The sequence below is a fragment of the Leucoraja erinacea genome, chromosome 24 (assembly GCF_028641065.1).
Source record: "Leucoraja erinacea ecotype New England chromosome 24, Leri_hhj_1, whole genome shotgun sequence".
In the NCBI taxonomy this organism is placed as follows: Eukaryota; Metazoa; Chordata; class Chondrichthyes; order Rajiformes; family Rajidae; genus Leucoraja; species Leucoraja erinaceus.
In genome coordinates this window covers 18,355,990-18,376,512 of record NC_073400.1, presented here as the reverse complement: position 1 = coordinate 18,376,512, position 20,523 = coordinate 18,355,990, and the positions used below count along the sequence as shown (strand labels likewise).

At 43.3% G+C, this 20,523-nt stretch overlaps 1 protein-coding gene across 2 annotated transcripts in view; it reads right to left on the bottom strand.

The window, feature by feature from the left end:
- Positions 1-20,523, bottom strand: part of LOC129708696 (copine-8-like) — a 268,617-nt gene that overhangs the window by 79,757 nt on the left and 168,337 nt on the right. For both annotated transcript variants that reach the window (XM_055654624.1, XM_055654623.1), the window contains exon 11: positions 19,478-19,553. In XM_055654624.1, coding sequence (XP_055510599.1) covers positions 19,478-19,553 — 76 coding nt within the window. The remainder of the gene's footprint in view (positions 1-19,477; positions 19,554-20,523) is intronic.

The window sequence follows — 20,523 nt, the reverse complement described above, 5'->3', positions numbered from 1 at the left end:
ATTGTGTTAATGTAAGGTATAAGATCTAAAGGAAGTGAAACTGATCATAAAGTTTCTATGTCAAAATTACATATGGAAATTTCAAGTTCAGACCACAATGAGGTGCTGTTGTCACATTCCAGCATCACCCCAAGATATAAGATCGTAAAGTGCTGCAAATCAATTCCCATCAAGTCTCAAGAAGGATCCCGACCTGAAACTTTATCCGTCCATTCCCTCCGCAGATGCTGCCTGACCCGCTGAGTTCCTTCTGTACTGTGTTCTGCTCATAGAGGAAGCTTGGCTTACAGGCATGACCAGGATACTGGACCAGTGAAGAAAGCAACAGGAAGATCTGAATTGATGCCCACTGTTTTGCAACAGGTTCACAAGATGGGACACGCAAATCAGTTGAAAGTGTGGCTACCTAGTGATGGACATCCTTGCAGGATTGGTATTATAAATAAATTGTAAATTGTACCTAGTGTGTTGGCTAGTGCTAGTGCAGAGGGTTGTTGCTGGTTGGCGCAGACTTGGTGGGCCGAAGGGCTTGTTTCCACGTTGTATCTCTAAAGTCCAAATATGAGGCAAAGGCTCAGATTTGTGCCAATGTTCAATGTAAACCATATTGTCGGACCCTTTGATGTCACTTTCACATGCAGGTCTTGACTGACCCAATGGTCTTTACTGAGTGGTAGCGATTGAGAATTATACTGGCGTAAGGACTTGAAAGTGGCATGAATGCCAAAATGATATCTTTGGGTTTTTATTTTAAGATATCAGGCTGCAAACTGCCAGATTCCCAAAGCAAGGGCCACAAAATAATTTATTTGTTGAATTTGATAGATGGATGCCAAGTGGATATTTCCGATTAAAGAAAAGCAATTGGGGCATTTATCCAGATATTTAGTGGACTTTATCCTGCACAAAATATTATTCCCTTTATATGTGTGCACTGTGGACAGCTTGATTGTAATATATGTGTAGTCTTTCCGCTGACTGGATAGCACGCATCAAAAATAGCTTTTCATTATACTTCTGTACACGTGACAATAATAAATTGAACTAATCTTTTATTATTTATTATCTATACAAATGCTCGTAACGTCTATCTTTTTACTCATTTCGCTTCAAGTCAGTCCTCCTTGGCTCAGTCAAAACTAAGAAACTGTTTGGACAAAGAAATCTATTTTCCATTGAATAAAGAGATGTGTTATATAATCTACACTAGAAGTTCAATATCAGAACAAAAGTCTTTCGACAAGATGCTGGACAGGTACATGGATAGTAAAGGGTTAGAGGGTTATGGGCCAAATGCAAGCAGGGGGGATTAGTGTTGATGGGGCAGCTTGGGTCAGCATGGGCAAGTTGGGCCAAAGGGCCCGTTTCCATGCTGTATGACTCTATAACCCCATACACAGTCCATAGAAGATCACACTGTTGCTGAGGTCAGGGTTGTGCAGTGTTCAAGAGCTTGATGGCTGTTGGGAAGAAGCTGTTCCTGAGTCTGCCACGGAAACAGAGCATGTATCCATGCTGCATGACTCTATGTTTTATGTTCTTTTTAATAAGCGAATCGTTGTTGTTAATAGAAATGAATAGTTAATACTATAGAACACGCCGCGTAAAAATTTCACTAAGATGCTGTGCAGGTATATATTATATATCTCTCCCCAGTGAAAATATACAGAAATGAAACAGGGAATCATCTCCAACATGACTCGTTAAATCATAAACCTGGCAGCATTAGTCGATCAAATTATATGGGAATGAATAAACCAAGCCAAGTATATCCACACCATGTACATAAATAAGCCACTAGTCAAACATACTGTGGATGGAAATGATTGTTATTCCTCTTAATAAGATGGAATTTTGATGAAACATCACTCGACATGAACTGCTTCAATCTCCTCATCTTCCTGTAAGGATGACCTAAAACTGTCATACACAATTATGTGCAAAGTGCAGCCTCGAAGCTCATGCAGGCATGGAAGAACTGACAGTGTGGAGAATCAAAGAACCATCAGATCATATCACATCACAATCAAGGCAGTTTTCACATACTTATATTTTACAATAATAATTCAAGTATTTAAAAAAAAACTTCCCTGTAACAAAATTACATATTTCATTTGGGGACTTTTCACTTTTGTCTTTCAGTCAGGTATTTTTGACAAAAGCTCATTTGAATGTGAACTACTTTGGTGTCAGCCTTAGCTCAGTTGGGTGCTTGTCTCTTTGTTAAGGAGTCACACATGTGCCAGTCCCACACCAGAATTTGGTTGAATTTTGAGATACAGCGCGGAAACAGGGGCTTTTGCACACCGAGTCCACATCAACCAGAGATCTCCAGAACATTAATTCTATCCTACACACTGGGGACAATTTTACAGAAACCAATCAGCCTACAAACTTTGGGATGTAGGAGGAAACAAGAACACCTGGGGGAAACCCAAACAGTCACATGGAGAATGTGCAAACTCCACACAGACAGCACCTGCGGTCAGGATCGAACCAGAGCCTCTGGTGCTGTAAGGCTGTAATTCTACCGCTGCACCATTGTGCCGCCCTGTGAGCAGTTTTGTATTTTTCTGCAAAGATATAGACAATTGCGATGGAGACATTCACTGAAGGTCTTTGGATGACAGCTCAGTGTTAGACACCTGAATCATGCTGATTGTCAATATCATTTCCCTTCTCTTCTCTGTCAGCAGAAACAGCAGATGCTCAGACACTGCAAACTAGGCAGGCAGTTTCAGTTCAGTTATCCCACAGCCACGTCTTTGGCTCCCACAGTATCCTGCTTTGCAATTTCCCATATGTTATCACAGTTTACCTCTCATCGGTGAACAATTACAGTTGGGGTGGCACAGTGGCGGAGCGGCAGAGACCCAGCACCAGAGACCCAGGTTAGATCCTGCATTTGGCCCAGATCCCTCTAAACCTAAGCATTATCCATGTCTAAATGCTTCTTTAAACCTAGTGATAGTACCTGCCTCAACTACCTGCCTCAGTGCAGCACAGTGGCGCCGTGGTAGAGTTGCTGCCTTACAGCACCAAACACCCAGGCTCGTTCCTGACTACGGCTGCAGACTGTACGGAGTTTGTACATTCTCCCTGTGACCGCGTGGGTTTTCTCTGGGTGCTCCGGTTTCCTTGCACACTCCAAAGACGTGCAGGTTTGCAGGTTAATTGGCTTTGGTAAAAGTTGTAAATTGTCCCAAGTATGTTGGATAGTGCTAGTGTTTGGAATGATTGTTGGTCGGCATGGACGGGGTGGGCTGAAGGGCTTGTTTCTGTGCAGTATCTCTGTAGTAAAGTAGAATTTTGCAGAAGTTGCCACATTGAGTGATACAAAATAGGGCAAGATGAAATTTATCTTCATAGACTTACACAGCATTGAAATAGGCCCTTCGGCCCCACTCATCCCCAACTCCTACCAAGATGCTCCATCTAAGCTAGTCCAATTTGCCAGCATTTGACGCATATCCCTCTAAACCATTCCTATCTATGAACCTGCCCAGATGTTTTTAAATGTTGTTATATGACCTGCTTCAACTACCTCCTCTGACAGCTCATTCCTTATACCCACCACCCTCTGTGTGAAAATTTGCTCCTCAGGTATCAACAAAGTATTTCTTCCCTCATCTTATGCCCTTTGGTTCTTGATTAACCCCCCTGGAAAAAAGACTATGCGTTCACTCTATCTATTCCCCTCATGATTTTATACATCTGAGATCACCTCTCAGTCGCTTGCGCTTCATGGAGTAAAGTCCTAGACTGGTCAACCTCTTCCTACTGCTAAGGCCCTCGAGGCCAGGCAACATCTTCGTAAATCTTCTCCGCACTCTTTCTGGCTTAATGACATCCTTCCCATAGTAGAGTGAGCAAAACTCAACCCCGATCACTGCCATTCTCCTTTATTGCAATCAATTATGAGAAAGATCATAAGACTATAAGAAATAGGAGCAAAATTAGGCCATTCAGCCCATTGAGTCCGCTCTGACATTCAATTATGGCTGATCTATTTCAACCTCATTCTCCTGCCTTCTCCCCATGAACGTGTTAATCTCCATTTTAAAAATACCCGATGACAGCCTCCACAATTGTCTGTAGCAATGATTTCCACAGATTCACCACCCTCTGGCAAAATAAATTTGTCCTCATCACCATTCTAAAGGTACGTCCTTTAATTCTGAGGCTGTGTACAATGGTTCGAGCCTCTCCCATTAGTGGAAACATCCTTTGCACATCTACTCCATCTGGGCCTAATGTTCTGGGAAGCGGGACATGGCAGCTTCTGGGAGCTTCTTGGCCTTTCCTCAGTCATTAGGCAACCATCTGACAATTAAACCCCTTCCCTCTCGCCTGTATCCACCAATCACTCGCCAGCCTTTGCCATGCATCCACGTCTCTTCCAGCTTTCTCCCCTGTCCATCACAATTAGTCTGAAGAAGGGTCCCAACCCGAATCGTCACCTATCCATGTTCTCCACGGATGCTGCCTGACCGGCTGAGTTACTCCAGCATTTTATGGGGTTTTTTTTAGACCAAGTAAAACATTTTCACCTCAGGACCAGGACATTTTCAATAATGTGTGGCACCCAGAATTACTACTACTCACCCTACATGCCCACCTGAGAGGTTATAATTCTAAAAGCACCTGACCATGAATCTGCTTGGGTGGAGATGCATGAATTTCTTATATATTTTCTTATATACACCCTAATCTTCACGCTGTCTTGGAAAAGCAGCCAATGTAATCAAGGATCATTACAACCTAAAGAGAGGTGGGAGTGGGGCAAAGCTTGGCAAGTTGTAGGTGGAGGAAGGAAGGAACTGCAGATGCTGCTTTACACTGAAGGTAGACAGAAAATACTGGAGTGACTCAGCGGGGCAGCCACCATCCTGCTGAGTTACTCCAGCATTAAGTGATAGGTGGATACTGGAGAGGGGGGGTTGATTGGAGGATGGGGGACTAGAGTTGCTAAATTAGAACGGCTGGCATCACACAAAGACCTGCGATGTTTGTAGGCTATGAATCTATGAGGCTGCGAAAAACAGGAAAAACATATTGAAAGTTCAACAACTTTTCTGCAGGGTAAGCAACACATTTGAAGTATGGCAGAGCTTTCAAATATCACTTATCTGCATCAACTCTTTTTAGTGTGGAGACTGTGATCGCCCCCCTCAATAAAGAACAGAGACTTGGCATCTTTACTAGTGGATGTTGCTGCACATTTAACACTTCTATCTCCCTCCTCTCTATCTCGCGGTAAGCAATCCTTTTTTATTGCTTCATGAAGAAAGGCTTAACGTTTCTTCAGATCAGTCTTTGAAGTTGTGAATTTATTCAGAATCTATCTTGAAAGAGAGTCACTCTCTAATAGGATAGCTCCTCACCTCCTGTCTTAGATTTAGTAATTGGTACTTCAGAGAGCAGTGAATTTAGTTTACTTTATAGATACAGCATGGAAACAGTCCCTTTGGTCCGCGCCAATCAGTGATCACCCGTACACCGGTCCTATCCTCTACACTAGGGACAATTTACCGAGGCCAATTAGCCTGCAAACCCGCATGTCTTGGGATGTGGGAGGAAACCGGAGCACCCGGAGGAAACCCTCGCGGTCACGGGGAGAACGTACAAACTCTGCACAGACAGCACCCGTAGTCAGAATCGAACCTGGGTCTCTGGCGCTCTGAGGCAGCAACTCTACCACTGCGACACTGTGCCACCCGCCCACTGCTCAGATTATGGTGGTGCATCAGAGGGCATTGTAACAGAGCAAATTATACCTGATAACTAACCTATCATCCAAGTTATCAAGACTTGTATTCAACCATTCTTCAAAGGTGTTGAAGGCTAGAAGATGTCACTATGCTATGAGATGTATAAACAAGGAACTGCAGTTGCTGGTTTATAAAAAAAACACACAAAGTGCTGGAGTAACTCAGCGGGTCAGGCAGTATCTCTGGAGAACATGGACGTTTCGGTTTGGGACCCTTCTTCAGACTGATTGTAGGAGTGGGTGGGCAGCAGGAATCACAGAGTGGGAGCAGTGAGAGGGGGTCTAACAGAACTCCCGCGGGAGATAGGAAGAGAGCTTCGACAAAATCGGCATGGCTTGAGGACATTTCGCAGTGGAGCAGTTAAATGTAGAAACAAGGAATTGCAGATGCCGGTTTATCAAGAAAAGACACAAAATGCTGGAGTAATTCCGTGGGTCGGGCAGCAACCTTGGAGAACCTTGGAGTGACGTTTGGAGTTTGGACCATTCTTCAGACTGATTCAGGTCCCGACCTGAAACATCACCATCCATGTTCTCCAGAGATGCCACTCGACCCACTGAGTTAATCCAGCCTTTTATGTCTATTTTTCATTATGCTTTGATCCATGTTCGGTACGGTCCAAGTACAATCCTTCACAATTTGTTGAAACTAGTGTTGACTGCATCAACAGATAAAGAAAGATGAATCATAGCAGTGGGGGAAATAGCAGCAAACGGCAGAAAACTGCTGTTTGGGGAATCTCAGTAGGAAGTCTTTCTTGGTTCATGATACCATCTGCACATTGGTGGCTCATCCAGCTGGAGGGCTGATGAACTAAGTTGTAGATGACGGCCAGGATTTTTTTTTTCAATAGTTTTGTGCAATAGTTTTAGCTTTTTAAAATAATTTTTTTTCGAGATACAGCATGGAAGCAAGTCATTTGGCAAACCTACTTTCTCATCCACTCCAGTTTCAGTTTAGTTTAATGTCACGTGTACCGAGGTACAGTGAAAAGCTTTTGTTGTGGGCTAAGCAGTCAGCAGAAAGACAATAGGTGATTATAATGAATCAATCCATTTACAGTGTCGCGATGCATGATAAGGGAATAACGTTTCGTGCAAGGTAAAGCCAGCAAAGTCCAATCAATGATAGTCCGAAGGTCATCAAAGAGGTAGATAGTAGTTCCGCACTGCTCTCTGGTTGTGGTAGGATGATTCAGTTGCCTGATAACAGCCCTACACAATTTTTTCAGAGGTTGATTGACCTACAAACCCACACGTCTTTGGGTTGTGGGAGGATACCGGAGCGCCCAGAGGAAACCCACGCTGTCACAAGGAGCACGTACAAACTCCACAACGACATTGGGGAAATTGTGAAGATACAAATTTCATAACGTATTTTCCAAGAGTTTTGTGGTGAAATTTCATATATTCATGAGGTGGGTCTCACATTTGAAAAGGTAGATGGCAGAAGAAAATCAAGATTTACATCTAGTAAGACCTGTGGTTGATATTGGTCGACAGGTTTATTCCCTAGGATCAGGATGGGCAGCGGTAGAGTTGCTGCCATACAGCGCTGGGTACCTGGGTTCAGGTGGTTGACTTCAGGAGGGCGGGGAAACATCACCATGCACCTCTGCACATCGACGGAGCTGATGTGGAAAGGGTCAGCAGCATAAAGTTCTTAGGACTACACCTGTCTGATGACCTGACGTCCACGGCCAACACCACAGCTCTGGTCAAGAGAGCCCAGCAGCGACTTCACCCCCTCCGAAGACTACGGAAAGCAGGCCTCCCCACCACACATCTACGGACTTTTTACAGGGGGACTGTCGAGAGCACACTGACATACGGCATCACTTCCTGGTTCGGGAGCTGCAAGGCGTACGAACGGCACCAACTGGACAGGATAGTGAAGACCGCAAGCAGGATTATTGGTGCTCCACTCCCCTTCCTGCTGGACATATACACGAAGAGATGCATCAACAGAGCCATCTCCATCATCAAAGACCCTTACCACCCATCGCATGACTTTTTCACCATCCTCCCATCTGGGAAGAGGTACAGGAGCATCAGCTGCAAAACCAGCAGGATGCTCCTCAGCTTCTTCCCACAGGCTATAAGACTGTTAAATGAACTTTCCCCCCTGCCAAGTATCGCGCACAAACACCCCACACTGCAGCAGAGCCACTGTTGTGCCGCTGCTGGTCGGAACGGCTGTTGAATGTTATTGAATGTTATTAGAGGGTTAGATTGTTCATGACATGTATTTTAATTTTAATTGCTATTTATTTTGTAACGAAAACTGAATGGACACTGGTTGAGAAACGTTTTTTTTGTTTCCTCTGAGTATGCGAATACTCAGGAAATGACAATAAAGATTTACAATTACAATTACAATTACAATCCTGACTACGGGTGCTGCCTGAACAAAGTTTGTACGTTTTCCCTGTGATCGTGTGGGTTTCCTCCAGGTGCTCTGGTTTCCTCCCACATTCCAATGACGCGCAGGTTGTAGGTTAATTTGCCCCTGTAAATCATCCCTCGTGCGTAAGATAGAACTAGTGTACGGGTGATCGCTGGTCAGCGTGGACTTGGTGGGCCGAAGGGCCTGTTTCCATGCTGTATCTCTAAACTAAACTAAAAAAAATCAATCCAAACATCACCATGAAACAAAATTAGAAAACGATTTGTGTCAGTAACCAATGAAAAGGCTGCATCCAGCAAAAACTGGTTGAACTTCGCAAACCCAAGCAACACGGTCGATGCTTTCTTCATAATTTGTGAATTTGTTACATTTGCAAGTCTGTTAATTAGTTTCACACACTTTCTTTAAATGAAAGTAGTGTTGTACATCTACATATGTGTCATGTCATTAACATTGTGTTTGAGCAAAACACAAAGCGCCGGAGGAACTCAGCTGGTCAGGCAGTATCTGTGGAGGGAATGGACAGGCAACGTTTTGGGTAGGGAGCTTTCTCCAGGCTGATGGAGGTTCTGAAGAAGGGTCCTGACCCAAATCGTCACTTGTGCACTCCCTCCACAGGTGCTGCCTGACCTGTTGATTTCCTCCAGCACTTTGTGCTTTGCTCAAGATTCTAACACCTGCAGTTCCTTGCCTCTGCAATGTGTTTGAGCATGGTAGAAGGAGTTGGATATTGATACATTCTTCGGCTAATTTGCCCTCTGCAATCTCAGATTAGTAGATCAATTTGTTACCTGTTGTCCTGGTGCCTGAAGATGTGCGGGTTTGTGGGTTAATTGTCCCTCTGTAAATCGTCCCTAGTGCGTAGGGAGTGTATGCAAAAGTGGGATAACATAGAACTAGTGCGAACAGGTGTTCGATGGTCAGTATGAATTTGATGGGCTGAAGGGCCTGTTTCCGTGTTATATCTCTAAATTAAACTAAAAGTTCAACTTAAGAAACACCTCAACTAAATATGATACATCTTTAGATCTGTGGTTCCTGTGTTTTACTTTGCACGTTACTGACCACCTAACTTACCCGAGGATATATCTTATAGACAGAAAACCTTCCAGAAGCATAGGCTGTTCCAAAATATTTTTACAACTTGGAAATCCTTTGGAACTAGAGTCGCTGTTGGAACAGAGGCAATATGGTAGCAATTTGTGTGCAGCTGAGGTGGATCAATCTAGTCAATGGTATGTCATGGAACATACAACTCAGGATCAGGTCCTTTGGCCCATAATGACTGATGTCAAATTAAACTGATCTCCTCAGCCTGCACGTGATCCATATCCCTCCATTTCTCTCATATCCATCCTTGTGCCTATCTAAAAGCCTCTCTATCATGAGCGTTTAGTTGTTCTGGACCTGTACTTGCTGGAGTTTAGATAGATGAGAAAGGGGTCTCATTGAAACATACCACATAATGAAAGGCCGGGATAGATTGGATATGGAGAGGATTGGTGGGAGTGTCTAGGATCAAGAGGGCACGGCCTCAGAATAAAGGGAGGGACCTTTAGAAAGGAAATGAGCAGAAATTTCTTTAGTGAAAGGGTGGTGAATCTGTGGAATTCATTGCCACGGACTGCGGTGGAGGCCGATTATTGAATATGTGTAAAGTAGAGATTGTCAGGCTCTTGATTAGTAGGTGTGTCAAAGGTTACGGGGGGAAAGGCAGGAGAATGGGGTTGAGAGGGAAAGACTTTGGACCTGTCAGCTTAAAACTATTCCCCTTACCCATCATTTGACATCTCCACCCTGGGAAAAAAATTCTGACTGTCTACCATATCTGTGCCTCCCATCAATTTATACACTGCTGATTTGTCAGTAATAAGCTGCTCAAAATACAAATAAATAGTTTGTAAATATACAGTCAATCCCTGTAGGCGGTGGGCAGATTGTATCAAGTCCAGATGTTTCAGTTCTGTGATTTTATTTTTAAGTGGTGCTATGCTGCACAGGTTAGCAGTCGCTGAATGGGGAACTCCCTATTTGTCTGTTCTCCAGAGGAAGAGAACGACTTAAAGGTCAGAGACACTCTTCCAGGCTTATCTTTCAATATTAAATACAACAAGTATAATTGGCCAATGTCTCATTATAGCTATAAATAACTGCCGCACATTACCAGAGATAATGGGAAACACATTGGCCTTAATTTACTGATTGAAATCCTGAGGTTAATGTTCTTGGTGAATCTTTCATTCAGACCTGGCTAGCAGCAGAACATCGAGACATTCAAAGATAGACACAAAATGCTGGAGTAACTCAGCGGGACGGGCAGCAACTCTGGAGAGAAGGAATGGGTGAAGTTTCTGAAGAAGGGTCTCAACCCGAAATGTTACCCATTCCTTCTCTCCGGATATGCTGCCTGTCCCGCTGAGTTACTACAGCATTTTGTGTCTATCTTCGGTTTAAACTAACAGGCCATCAAACCTGGCTCGGACAAAACTTTGATTATTAATAACCAATTATCTTTTGCACTTTATCATTTTATTTATTCATGTGTGTATATATTTATATTATAGTATATGGACACATTGATCTGTTTTGTAGTAAACGCCTACTATGTTCTGTGTGCTGAAGCAAAGCAAGAATTTCATTGTCCTATGAGGGACACAATAAACTCACTTGAACTTGAGTTTGAACATCTGCAGTTCCTTCCAACACATTAAGATTTGGTTCAAAGTGGCTGCTTACGTTACAGCCTACGGTGGTGAAGTGTCAAGACAACTTGACAGACATGAAGTGTGTAGGAAAGAACTGCAGATGTTGGTTTAAAACCAAGATGGACACAAAAAGCCGGAGTAACTCAGCGGGTCATACATCATTTGTGGAGAAAAGGAATAGGTGACATTTCAGGTCATTGGAAGAAGGGTCTCATAGATCATAGATCATAAGTGATAGGAGTAGAATTAGGCCATTTGGCCCATCGTCTACTCCGCCATTCAATCATGGCTGATTACCTCCCTTCTCCCCAATACTTCTGACATCCATACTAATCAAGAACCTATGGTATCTATCTCTGCCTTAAATATATCCATTGACTTTGCCTCCGCGGCCTTCTGTGGCAAAGAATTCCGCAAGTTCACCACCCTGAGTTACTCCAGCTTTTTGTGTCTATTGACAGACATGAAGATGGTTCAAGAGCACTTCTGGCACGTGAGAGTTCAAGCAAGAACGGAGAGGAAATTTGACCGCAGTGAGAGACTGAGGCCCCTCAACTTGTCTCAGCTTATTGCTCACGTGGACCGAGATACAGCGAAAAAGCTTTTGTTTGTGTGCTATCCAGTCAAGTCATACTATACTTGAGTATTGTACAAGAAACAAAGATTTCATTTGTTGCTGACCACAAAGTCCTTAATATTTTCCGCTGTTACTTCACAATTCCTAATTAATCTGCAAAGAGTGCTGAGAAGATTTATGTTTACTGCCAGAACTCGAGGGCCTAAGATATAGGGAGAGGTTAGGCAGGCTTGGACTTTGTTCCTTAGCACGCAGGAGGCTGAGGTGTGATCTAATGGAGGTGTATAAAATCATGAGGGGAATAGACAGGGTAAATGCACAGAGTCTTTTACCCAGGGCAGGGGAATTAAGAGTCCGAGGACATAGGTTTCAGGTGAGAGGGGTAAGATTTAATAGGAACTTGAGGGGCAGTTTTTTTCACACAGAGGGTGGCGGGTACATGGAATGGGCTGCCAGATGAGGTAGTTGAGACAGGTACAATAGCAACATTTAAAAGACATTGGACAGGTGGAGAGGAAAGGTTTAGACGGATATGGACCAAACGCGGGCAGGTGGGACTAGCGAAGATGAGGCATGTTGGACAGCATTGGCAAGTTGGGTCGAAGGGCCTATTTCTATACTGTGCGGCTATATGACTTGACAGTGCTGACCATGTTGGCATACTGGGCATCGTTGTGGCATCTAAGATATTTTGGATGAAGGATATGTTCCATTTGCTCTGTTGTTCACGAAGGACCCACACAGTCCTCATTATTGTATGATACTGTCTATTTGTTTGATTACCTGATGCAAAACGCATATTCATTTTCTCTTTGTTGCATTTTAAATGGACAGTGTGTATAGTTGGGCCGAAGGGCCTGTGTCAGTGCTGTATGACTCCATGACTCTAATTTCTCTCACACATTTCTTTCCTAACACTCAAGATCATGAATTGGATTTCATGTTTCATGTACTTTCCCATCATTAACCTCATTAATCTCTACCTCAGTGGAATGAATTCTCACTGAGATGCACTTTGAAGTGAAATTCTACTGATGCATTACCGCATGCTTCCATGCACGACATCGTGCTTCAGTGAATCTTTGCCAATCTCTATGCCCAGTCCAGAGCACTTCACACAAATCAGCAAAGAAAATGGATTGCTAAAACGACTGCTTGACTCTCAAGGTGAGTAATGTAATTCAATCAGTATAGGATAAATGGTGTCTTTGTGGCGATTGGACTGCGGTAAATGTCTGGAGGCTGGATGTGACTGATTGAGAAACCCTCAAGTCTATAAAATAACAAGATACAATGAAGTGCACGGCATGGTGGTGCAGCGGTAGAGTTGCTGCTTCACAGCATCAGAGGCCTGGGTTCGATCCTGACTACGGGTGCTGTCTGTACAGAGTTTGCACATTCTCCCTGTGACCGTGTGGGTTTTCCCCAGGTGCTCTGGTTACCACCCACACTCCAAGGACGCACAGGTTCGTAGGTTAATTGGCTTCAGTCAAGATTGTAAATTGTCCCTCGTGTGTAGGACATGGTTAGAGAACAGGTGATCGCTGGTCGATGCAGACTCAATGGGTCTAAACTGAACTAAATGCAGATGGTGGAATCTTGAACAAAACACAAAGTGCCGGAGGAACTCAAAGGGTCATGCAGCATCTGTGGTGGGAATGGACAGACAATGATTCAGGTCAGGACTTTTTTTTTGACTGATGGCGAAAGGGAAGAACTTCTCCAAAGTTGCCCCCCCTCCCCCTCCCCTCACTTGTGTCCACCTATCACTTTTAGAAACAAGGAACTGCAGATGCTGATTTACAAAGGACACAAAGTTCTGGAGTAACTCAACGGGTCTGGCAGCATCTCAGGAGAACATGGATGAGTGAAGTTTTGGGTCGATATCCTTCTTCAGACCATTGCCTTTCACAGACTTTGTCCCACCCTCATCTTTTCGTGCTTCGTCTCCCCTACTCCATCTGTCTGAAGAAGGTTCCCGATCCAAAATATCACCTGTCCATTCCCTCCACAGACATGTTCTGACCCACTCCAGCACTTTATGTTTGGTTCAAATCTTGGTTCAAGGCCTCTGCAAGGCCCGGCATTATCGTTTACAAGAACTAAGCTATTAGGTTATTTAATATATATGTTCTTGTGCAATAATTGACATAAATTGCATATGCATATTGAACACTAAAATATAATCACATGCCTGTTTGTTCCAAACTGGTCAATATAATCTCTAAATTATAGAAAATATATAAATATATGAGAACATATATCCTTGATTAGTACGGGTGTCAGGGGTTATGGGGAGAACGCAGGAGAATGGGGTTAGGAGGGAGAGATAGATCGGCCATGATTAATGGCGGAGTAGACTTGATGGGCCGAATGGCCATATAACCTAAATGAAAAATTAAATGCAGTCTAGCACTTATATTCTGAATCATGTTCCCCAAACTATCAGATTGAATTTATGAAATGAATATAAAACGTAGAACAGTACAGCAGGGGAACAGGCCTTTCAGCCACAAAGTAGGTATCAAACAGACTTTACTGGACTTTATATTGCACTAAACGTTATTCTTTTTATCCTGTATCCATACACTGGGGACAGCTTGACTGTAATTATGTATAGTCTTTCCGCTGACTGGATAGCACGCCTCAAAAAAGCTTTTTACTGTACCTTAGTACCCGTGACAATGAACTAAACTAAACTAAACAACCTCTCTTTGTAGATAATACCCTGTAATCCAGACAGCATTGAGGTAAATCTCTAAAGCCTCCACATCCTTCCTGTAATGGGGTGACCAGAACTGCACAAAATTCAACTGAACGACAACTCTTACACGGTAAAATGATGTCCTGTTTCTTATTCTCAATGCTGCAACGTTCCCAATTGAATTAACTAATTATCACCACTTTCAAAACTTCATAATATGATACAAACAGTTCCTTATTTCAATGGTTTATATTTTGTAAAAATCCATACTACATGGTGATACAAGGGAAATCAATTTCCAGTGGTTGATTACGTAACATTTGCGTTCTATTTGAATACATCTATAAATTACCAAAAATAAGTACAGCTACAGTAGCAGATTTTGACCCATTTATTTAAATCATCCATAAACCTCTAGTGTTGGAAGGAACTGCAAAAGCTAATTTACACCGAAGATAGACACAAAATGTTGAAAGGAAAAAGTCTTAACCTGAAACGTCACCTATTACTCTTCTCCATAGATGCTACCGGACCCGCTGAGTTATTCCAACATTCCGTGTTTATCCTCAAAGCTTTGTTCTTTTCACTGATATCAGTAATCTCCCTACTAACGTACCAGTGGCAATTTATCGGGTTGCATAGCAGCTTCGTTTGACAACAGCTCTGCCCAAGAGCGCAAGAGAGTTGTGGATGTAGTCCAGTCTATCACACAGCCCAGCCTCCCCACCATCTACACTTCATGGTGCCTGAGTGAAGCAGCCAACATAATCAAGGACATTGTTCATCCCCAGTCATTCCTTCTTATCCCTGCTCCCATCCGGCAGAAGATACAAAAGCTTGAAAGTGCACACCACCAGACTCAGGAAGAGCTTCTTCCCCGCTGTTATCAGACTACTGAACAGTCCTCCCATAAATTGGTGTGTAGTCCCAATCTTCCAACCTACCTCATTGCAGACCGTGGACTTTTTCTCTGTAACCCTAATGCTGTAACACTATATTCTGCACTGTGGTATTTTTCTCTTTGCTCTACCTGTTGTACTTGTGCATGGCTTGATTGTACTAATGTAAGGTATGATTTGATTGGATTAGATAGCATCGCAAACAAAAGCTTTTCATTGTATCTCGGTACACGTGACAATAAAAAATCAATACCAAAGTCAATACCCGACCTGAAAAGTTGGCTGAACATTGAAGACTTTTTCAAATGAAACAATGCTTTTTGATGACATAAGAAACTGTTGATGCTGGACTCGAGCAAAACACATAGTGCCAGAGGAACTCAGTGGGCCAGGCAGTCAATAGATAGTCTATGTTTCAGGTTGGGACCCTTCCAACAGTCACATATCCTGCCTGTCCCATTGAGTTCCTCCAGTACTTTGTATTTTGATCAATGCTTTTTAACATCGGTCAATGCTTAACTTATACCAGCATCTATCTATCTATATAATATTAAAACTCTGGCTGGCTGGCTGGCTGTCTGTGTGTGTTTCTGCCTGACTTGTGGCTGCCAGCCTTTGATTCGTTGCTACGCCAACGTCAGACCCAGAAACGCCCCGAGTTTTTTTCCATTTCGGTAGAGATTTCACTTTTCATTCCAAGTATCCACTCCTGATTAAATTTTGTCGTGTTTATGTACACATTTTTAATAAAATCCTTCTCCCCCCCCACTCACTCATTTTGTCGCCTCCTGCTGGCCAACGACCATAACGGCTGCTGGCCCCCGCATCTCGCCTCAAAGACGCCATTTAAAAACAGCCGCACTGCTGATTCCTGAGCCGCTTGAGTTGGAGGACCACGTCTCCCGTGGGGGCTACGGGTAGGGAACGGCTGCGTTGGGGGAGCAGACCTGCACTTGGTCTAGTAATAAAATTATGAGAGACGTAGAAAGGGTAGACAATCAGAACCTTTTTCCCCCAGGGTGGAATTGTCCAACACTAGAGGGCATGGCTGTGAAGTGAGAGGAGTAAACTGGAAAGTTTAATGGAGATGTGCACAGGACAAGATTTTTTTTACACACAGATTGGAGGGGGTCTGGAACACATTGCCAGGGGTGGTGGTGGAGGCAGAAACGATAGTGATATTTATGAGACTTTTAGATGGCACATGGACATTCAGGGAATGGAGGGATATGGATGATATAGAGGGAGATGAGATGAGTTTAACTTGGCATCATGTTTGGCACCAATTTTGTGGACCGAAGGGCCCGTTCCTGTGTGCTGTACTGTCCCATGTAACGTCATTTACTATCCTCATTCCCACAGAGACATTTTACTATTTCTACTGCTTCTCATGGTCTGTGATTTCTTCTATATTTGTATATTTGAAGGAAAGGCATAGTTGCTGCCTGACAGTGCCATACCCTAGGTTCAATCCTGACTACAGTTGCTGTCTGTACAGAGTTTGTACCTTCTCCCTGTGACCTCGTGGGTTTTCTCTGGGTGCTCCGGTTTCCTCCCACATTTCAAACACATGCAGGAGGAGGATAACTGGCTTCTGTAAATTGTCCCTAGTGTGTAGGATACCGGTATTGCTGGTTTGACACGGACTCGTTGGGCCCACGAACCTGTTTCCATGCTGTATCTCTAAACTAAACTAAACGACTTAAAAGACCATAAATTTTCAGAAAATACAGTGACATTACACCTATTTAATCCCCATCGCCATCCACATATTGAAACAAGATCAAATCAGATCCTCTGGGCAAGTGGAGATAATGGAACCAGAACCAGAACCAAGAGTACATTCATGCAGTTTTAAATGGATAATAAGTGTTGATCTGACATTCACTATACATTACTGAATAAATTAAAAATAATTCACCGCCACTATAACTTACAGAGCTCCAAAACTCCAATTTTAAGTAACATTGTGGGAGGAAACCAGAGCAACCAGAGAAAACCCACGCAGTCACAGTGAAAACGCACAAACTCCGTACAGACAACATCCGTGGACAGGAATGAACCCGGGTCTCTGGTGCTGTAAAGGCAGCAACTCTACCGCTGCGCCACTGTGCCGCCCACTTTGTGTTCGATTTATCTTTGCCGTTTCACAGGTGGAATTCCCATTTCTCTTTAACATCCATGACCATTCAAACTTATTCTCAAACCACAGACCACAAACTGTTATACAATCTGCTCCATCCACCTTCTCTCGGCCTCATCCTGTCCTGACATCAGGCCAGTAATTATCCCATTAACACTTGGCATCTTTCAACATATTAATTGCTTAAGTCATGGCAACTTGTTCGTGTTGAAGTTAGTTTGTTTACTTCATCCCTTACGTTGTAATATGATACATTTTTAGATTTAGTCTTCAACAAGCATTTCATCAAGACTTCCTGAGAATAACTTATTGCTTGACCAATGCTTGATTCATCCAACATTATTAACTTCCTTTCTCTAGATACTGTGCTGAAAGTTATTTAACAAACAAAAACAATAGACAATAAACAATAGACAATAGACAATAGGAGCAGGAGTAGGCTATTTGGCCCTTCGAGCCAGCACCAATGTGATCATGGCTGCTCATCCCCAATCAGTACCCCGTCCTGCCTTCTCCCCATATCCCACGACTCCGCTATCTTTAGGAGCCCTATGTAGCTCTCTCTTGAAAGTATCCAGAGAACCGGCCTCCACCACCCTCAAAGGCAGAGAATTCCACAGACTCACAACTCTCTGAGTGAAAAATTGTTTCCTCATCTCCATTATAAATGGCTTACCTCTTATTCTTAAACTGTGGCCCCTGGTTCTGGACTCCCCCAACATTGGGAACATATTTTCCTGTGTCTAGCGTGTCCAAACCCTTTAAAATCTAATATGTTTCAATAAGATGCCCTCTCATCCTTCTAAATGCAGAGTATACAAGTGCAGCTGCTCTATTCTCTCAGCATATGGCAGTCCCGCACTTCCTCAATAGCAATAATGTCCTTCCTCAAATTAGGGAACACAATACTCCAGGTGTGGTCTCACTAGGCCCCTGTACAACTGCAGAAGGACCTCTTTGCTCCAATACTCAACTCCTCTTTTTATGAGGCCAACATGCCATTCGCTTTCTTCACTGCCTGCTGTACCTGCATGCTTACTTTCATTGATTGATGACCAAGGACCCCCAGATCCCATTGTACTTCCCTTTCCCCCCCCCCCAACTTGACACCATTTAGATAATAATCTCCCTTCCTGTTTTTGCTACCAAAGTGGATAACTTACACATTTATCCACATTAAACTTCATCTGCCATGCATCTGCCCACTCACCCAACCTGTCCAAGTCACCCAGCTTTTTCATAGCATCCTCCTCACAGTTCACACTGCCACCTAGCTTTGTGTCATCTGCAAATTTGCTAATGTTACTTTGAATCCCTTCATCCAAATCATTGATGTATATTGTAAATAGCTGCATCCAGATAGGTCCCAGATATGACCAAATAGGTCACAGCATCGAGCCTTGCGCTACCCCGCCAGTCAATGCCTCCCATTCTGAAAGGGACCTGTTAATCCTTACTCTTTGTTTCCTGTCTACCAACCAATTTTCTATCCACGTCAGCACTCTACCCCCAATACCATATGCCCCAATTTTGCCCACTAATCTCATGTGTGGGACCTTGCTAAATGCTTTCTGAAACAAAAAATTAACTAAATATTAATTTTACGCAGAGTAGCGGAACTGAGAACCAGAGGACAGATTTAGGGGTGGGGAGAAAGATGTAATCGGAACCTGAGGGGCAATTTATTTTACACAAAGGGTGGGTGGTGGTGACTAGCTGCGGGAGAAGTTAGCCTACTTTAGAAATATAGTGGGGAAAGAGGCCCTTCGGCCCACCGAGACTATGCTGGCTTGCGGTCTCCCCATAAAGTAGCACTATCCTACACACTATGGACATTTTACAATTAACAGAAGCCAATTAACCAACAAATCTGTGTGTCTTTGGAGTGTGGGAGGATCCAGTGGAAGCTCACGTGGTCACAGGGAGAATGAACAAACTCCAGACAGACGGCACCCATTGTCATGATTGGTGCTGTAAGGCACCAACTCTACTGCTTCGCCACTGTGCCACCCGGAGGCAGGTAGTTGAGGCATGTACTATCACAACGTTTATGAAGCATTTAGACAGGTACTTGGATAGGATAGGTTTAGAGTGATATGGGCCAAACATAGGCAGGTGGGATTTGTGTAGATGGGGCATGTTGGTCGGCCTAGGTAAGTTTGGCCGAAGGGCCTGTTTCCACAACAAAAGACAAAGTAAAATTACAATTCAATGCGAATAGAAAATCTAGGCATATCTGATGAGTTGATATCAAATACTAGGCCCAGCTTACCTCATAGACATTGAACTGACTCTGTCCTCTTGCAAGTTCTCGATAGCTTGTGGTAAACTCTCCAATGAAGTCATGACTGAAATCACAAAGAGACAAAAGTCACACCCATCTCGGCAGTAAACAGCACTGGTGCAAAAGTATTTTACAAAGCTTCAGATCAACATTTCAAAATGCTTTACTGTAAAGGTGGTATATAATCTGCAAGCATCACTGGACGATACAGCATCAATATTCATTTAACCTTAGGTTTGGATTATTCTACACTCTATATCTTCTCCTGTGTTCTTTCTATTGTAGTGGAGTTTGTACAAACTGTACTGATTGTATCTTTGGACATAGACTTGAGATACAGCACAGAAACAGGCCCTTCAGCCCTCTGAGTCCATGACGACCAGCAATCACCCCGTACACTCGCACCATCCTACACACCAAGGACAATTTACAATTTTACCAAAGCCAATTAAGCTACAAACCTGAATGTCTTTGGAATGTGAGGAAAACCATGTGGTTACAAGGGAGAACATAAAAATTCCGTACAAACAGCACCCGCAATCAGAATCGAACCTGGTATCTCTGGCAGTGTGAGGCAGCAATTCTACCGCTGCGCCACTATGGCGTCATTATTTAAAATCAGAAATTTCTAACATACACGGCAGTGTGGGGGATAATAATGTATACGTTTTGGCATCTCCAAGGAGCTGCTCATTTTTATAATTTCATTTGCCAAAATCTAATAGATTTTGTATCATCATTAACCCACTAAGCCTGCCATCTGTTTACTGCTTGTGTCTCCTGATCTAAATCCTCGCCTGCAGAGTGCAACATAATAATAACTTGATGTTCACACTCTGCATAGACTCAACGATCATTCTAATGTCTTGTCATAAATTCCAATTTATTCAAGCTGCAATACTTAAGCTCATCATTAAACCAAAGCCCAATCTGTGCAGATGGTTCCAGTTTGTTGTAACATCCCTTTTCTTTCCTCTGTCCTCTCCATTTGCAGGCAGAGTTGCCCATTTAGTTAGTTCACCTGAAATAATTGG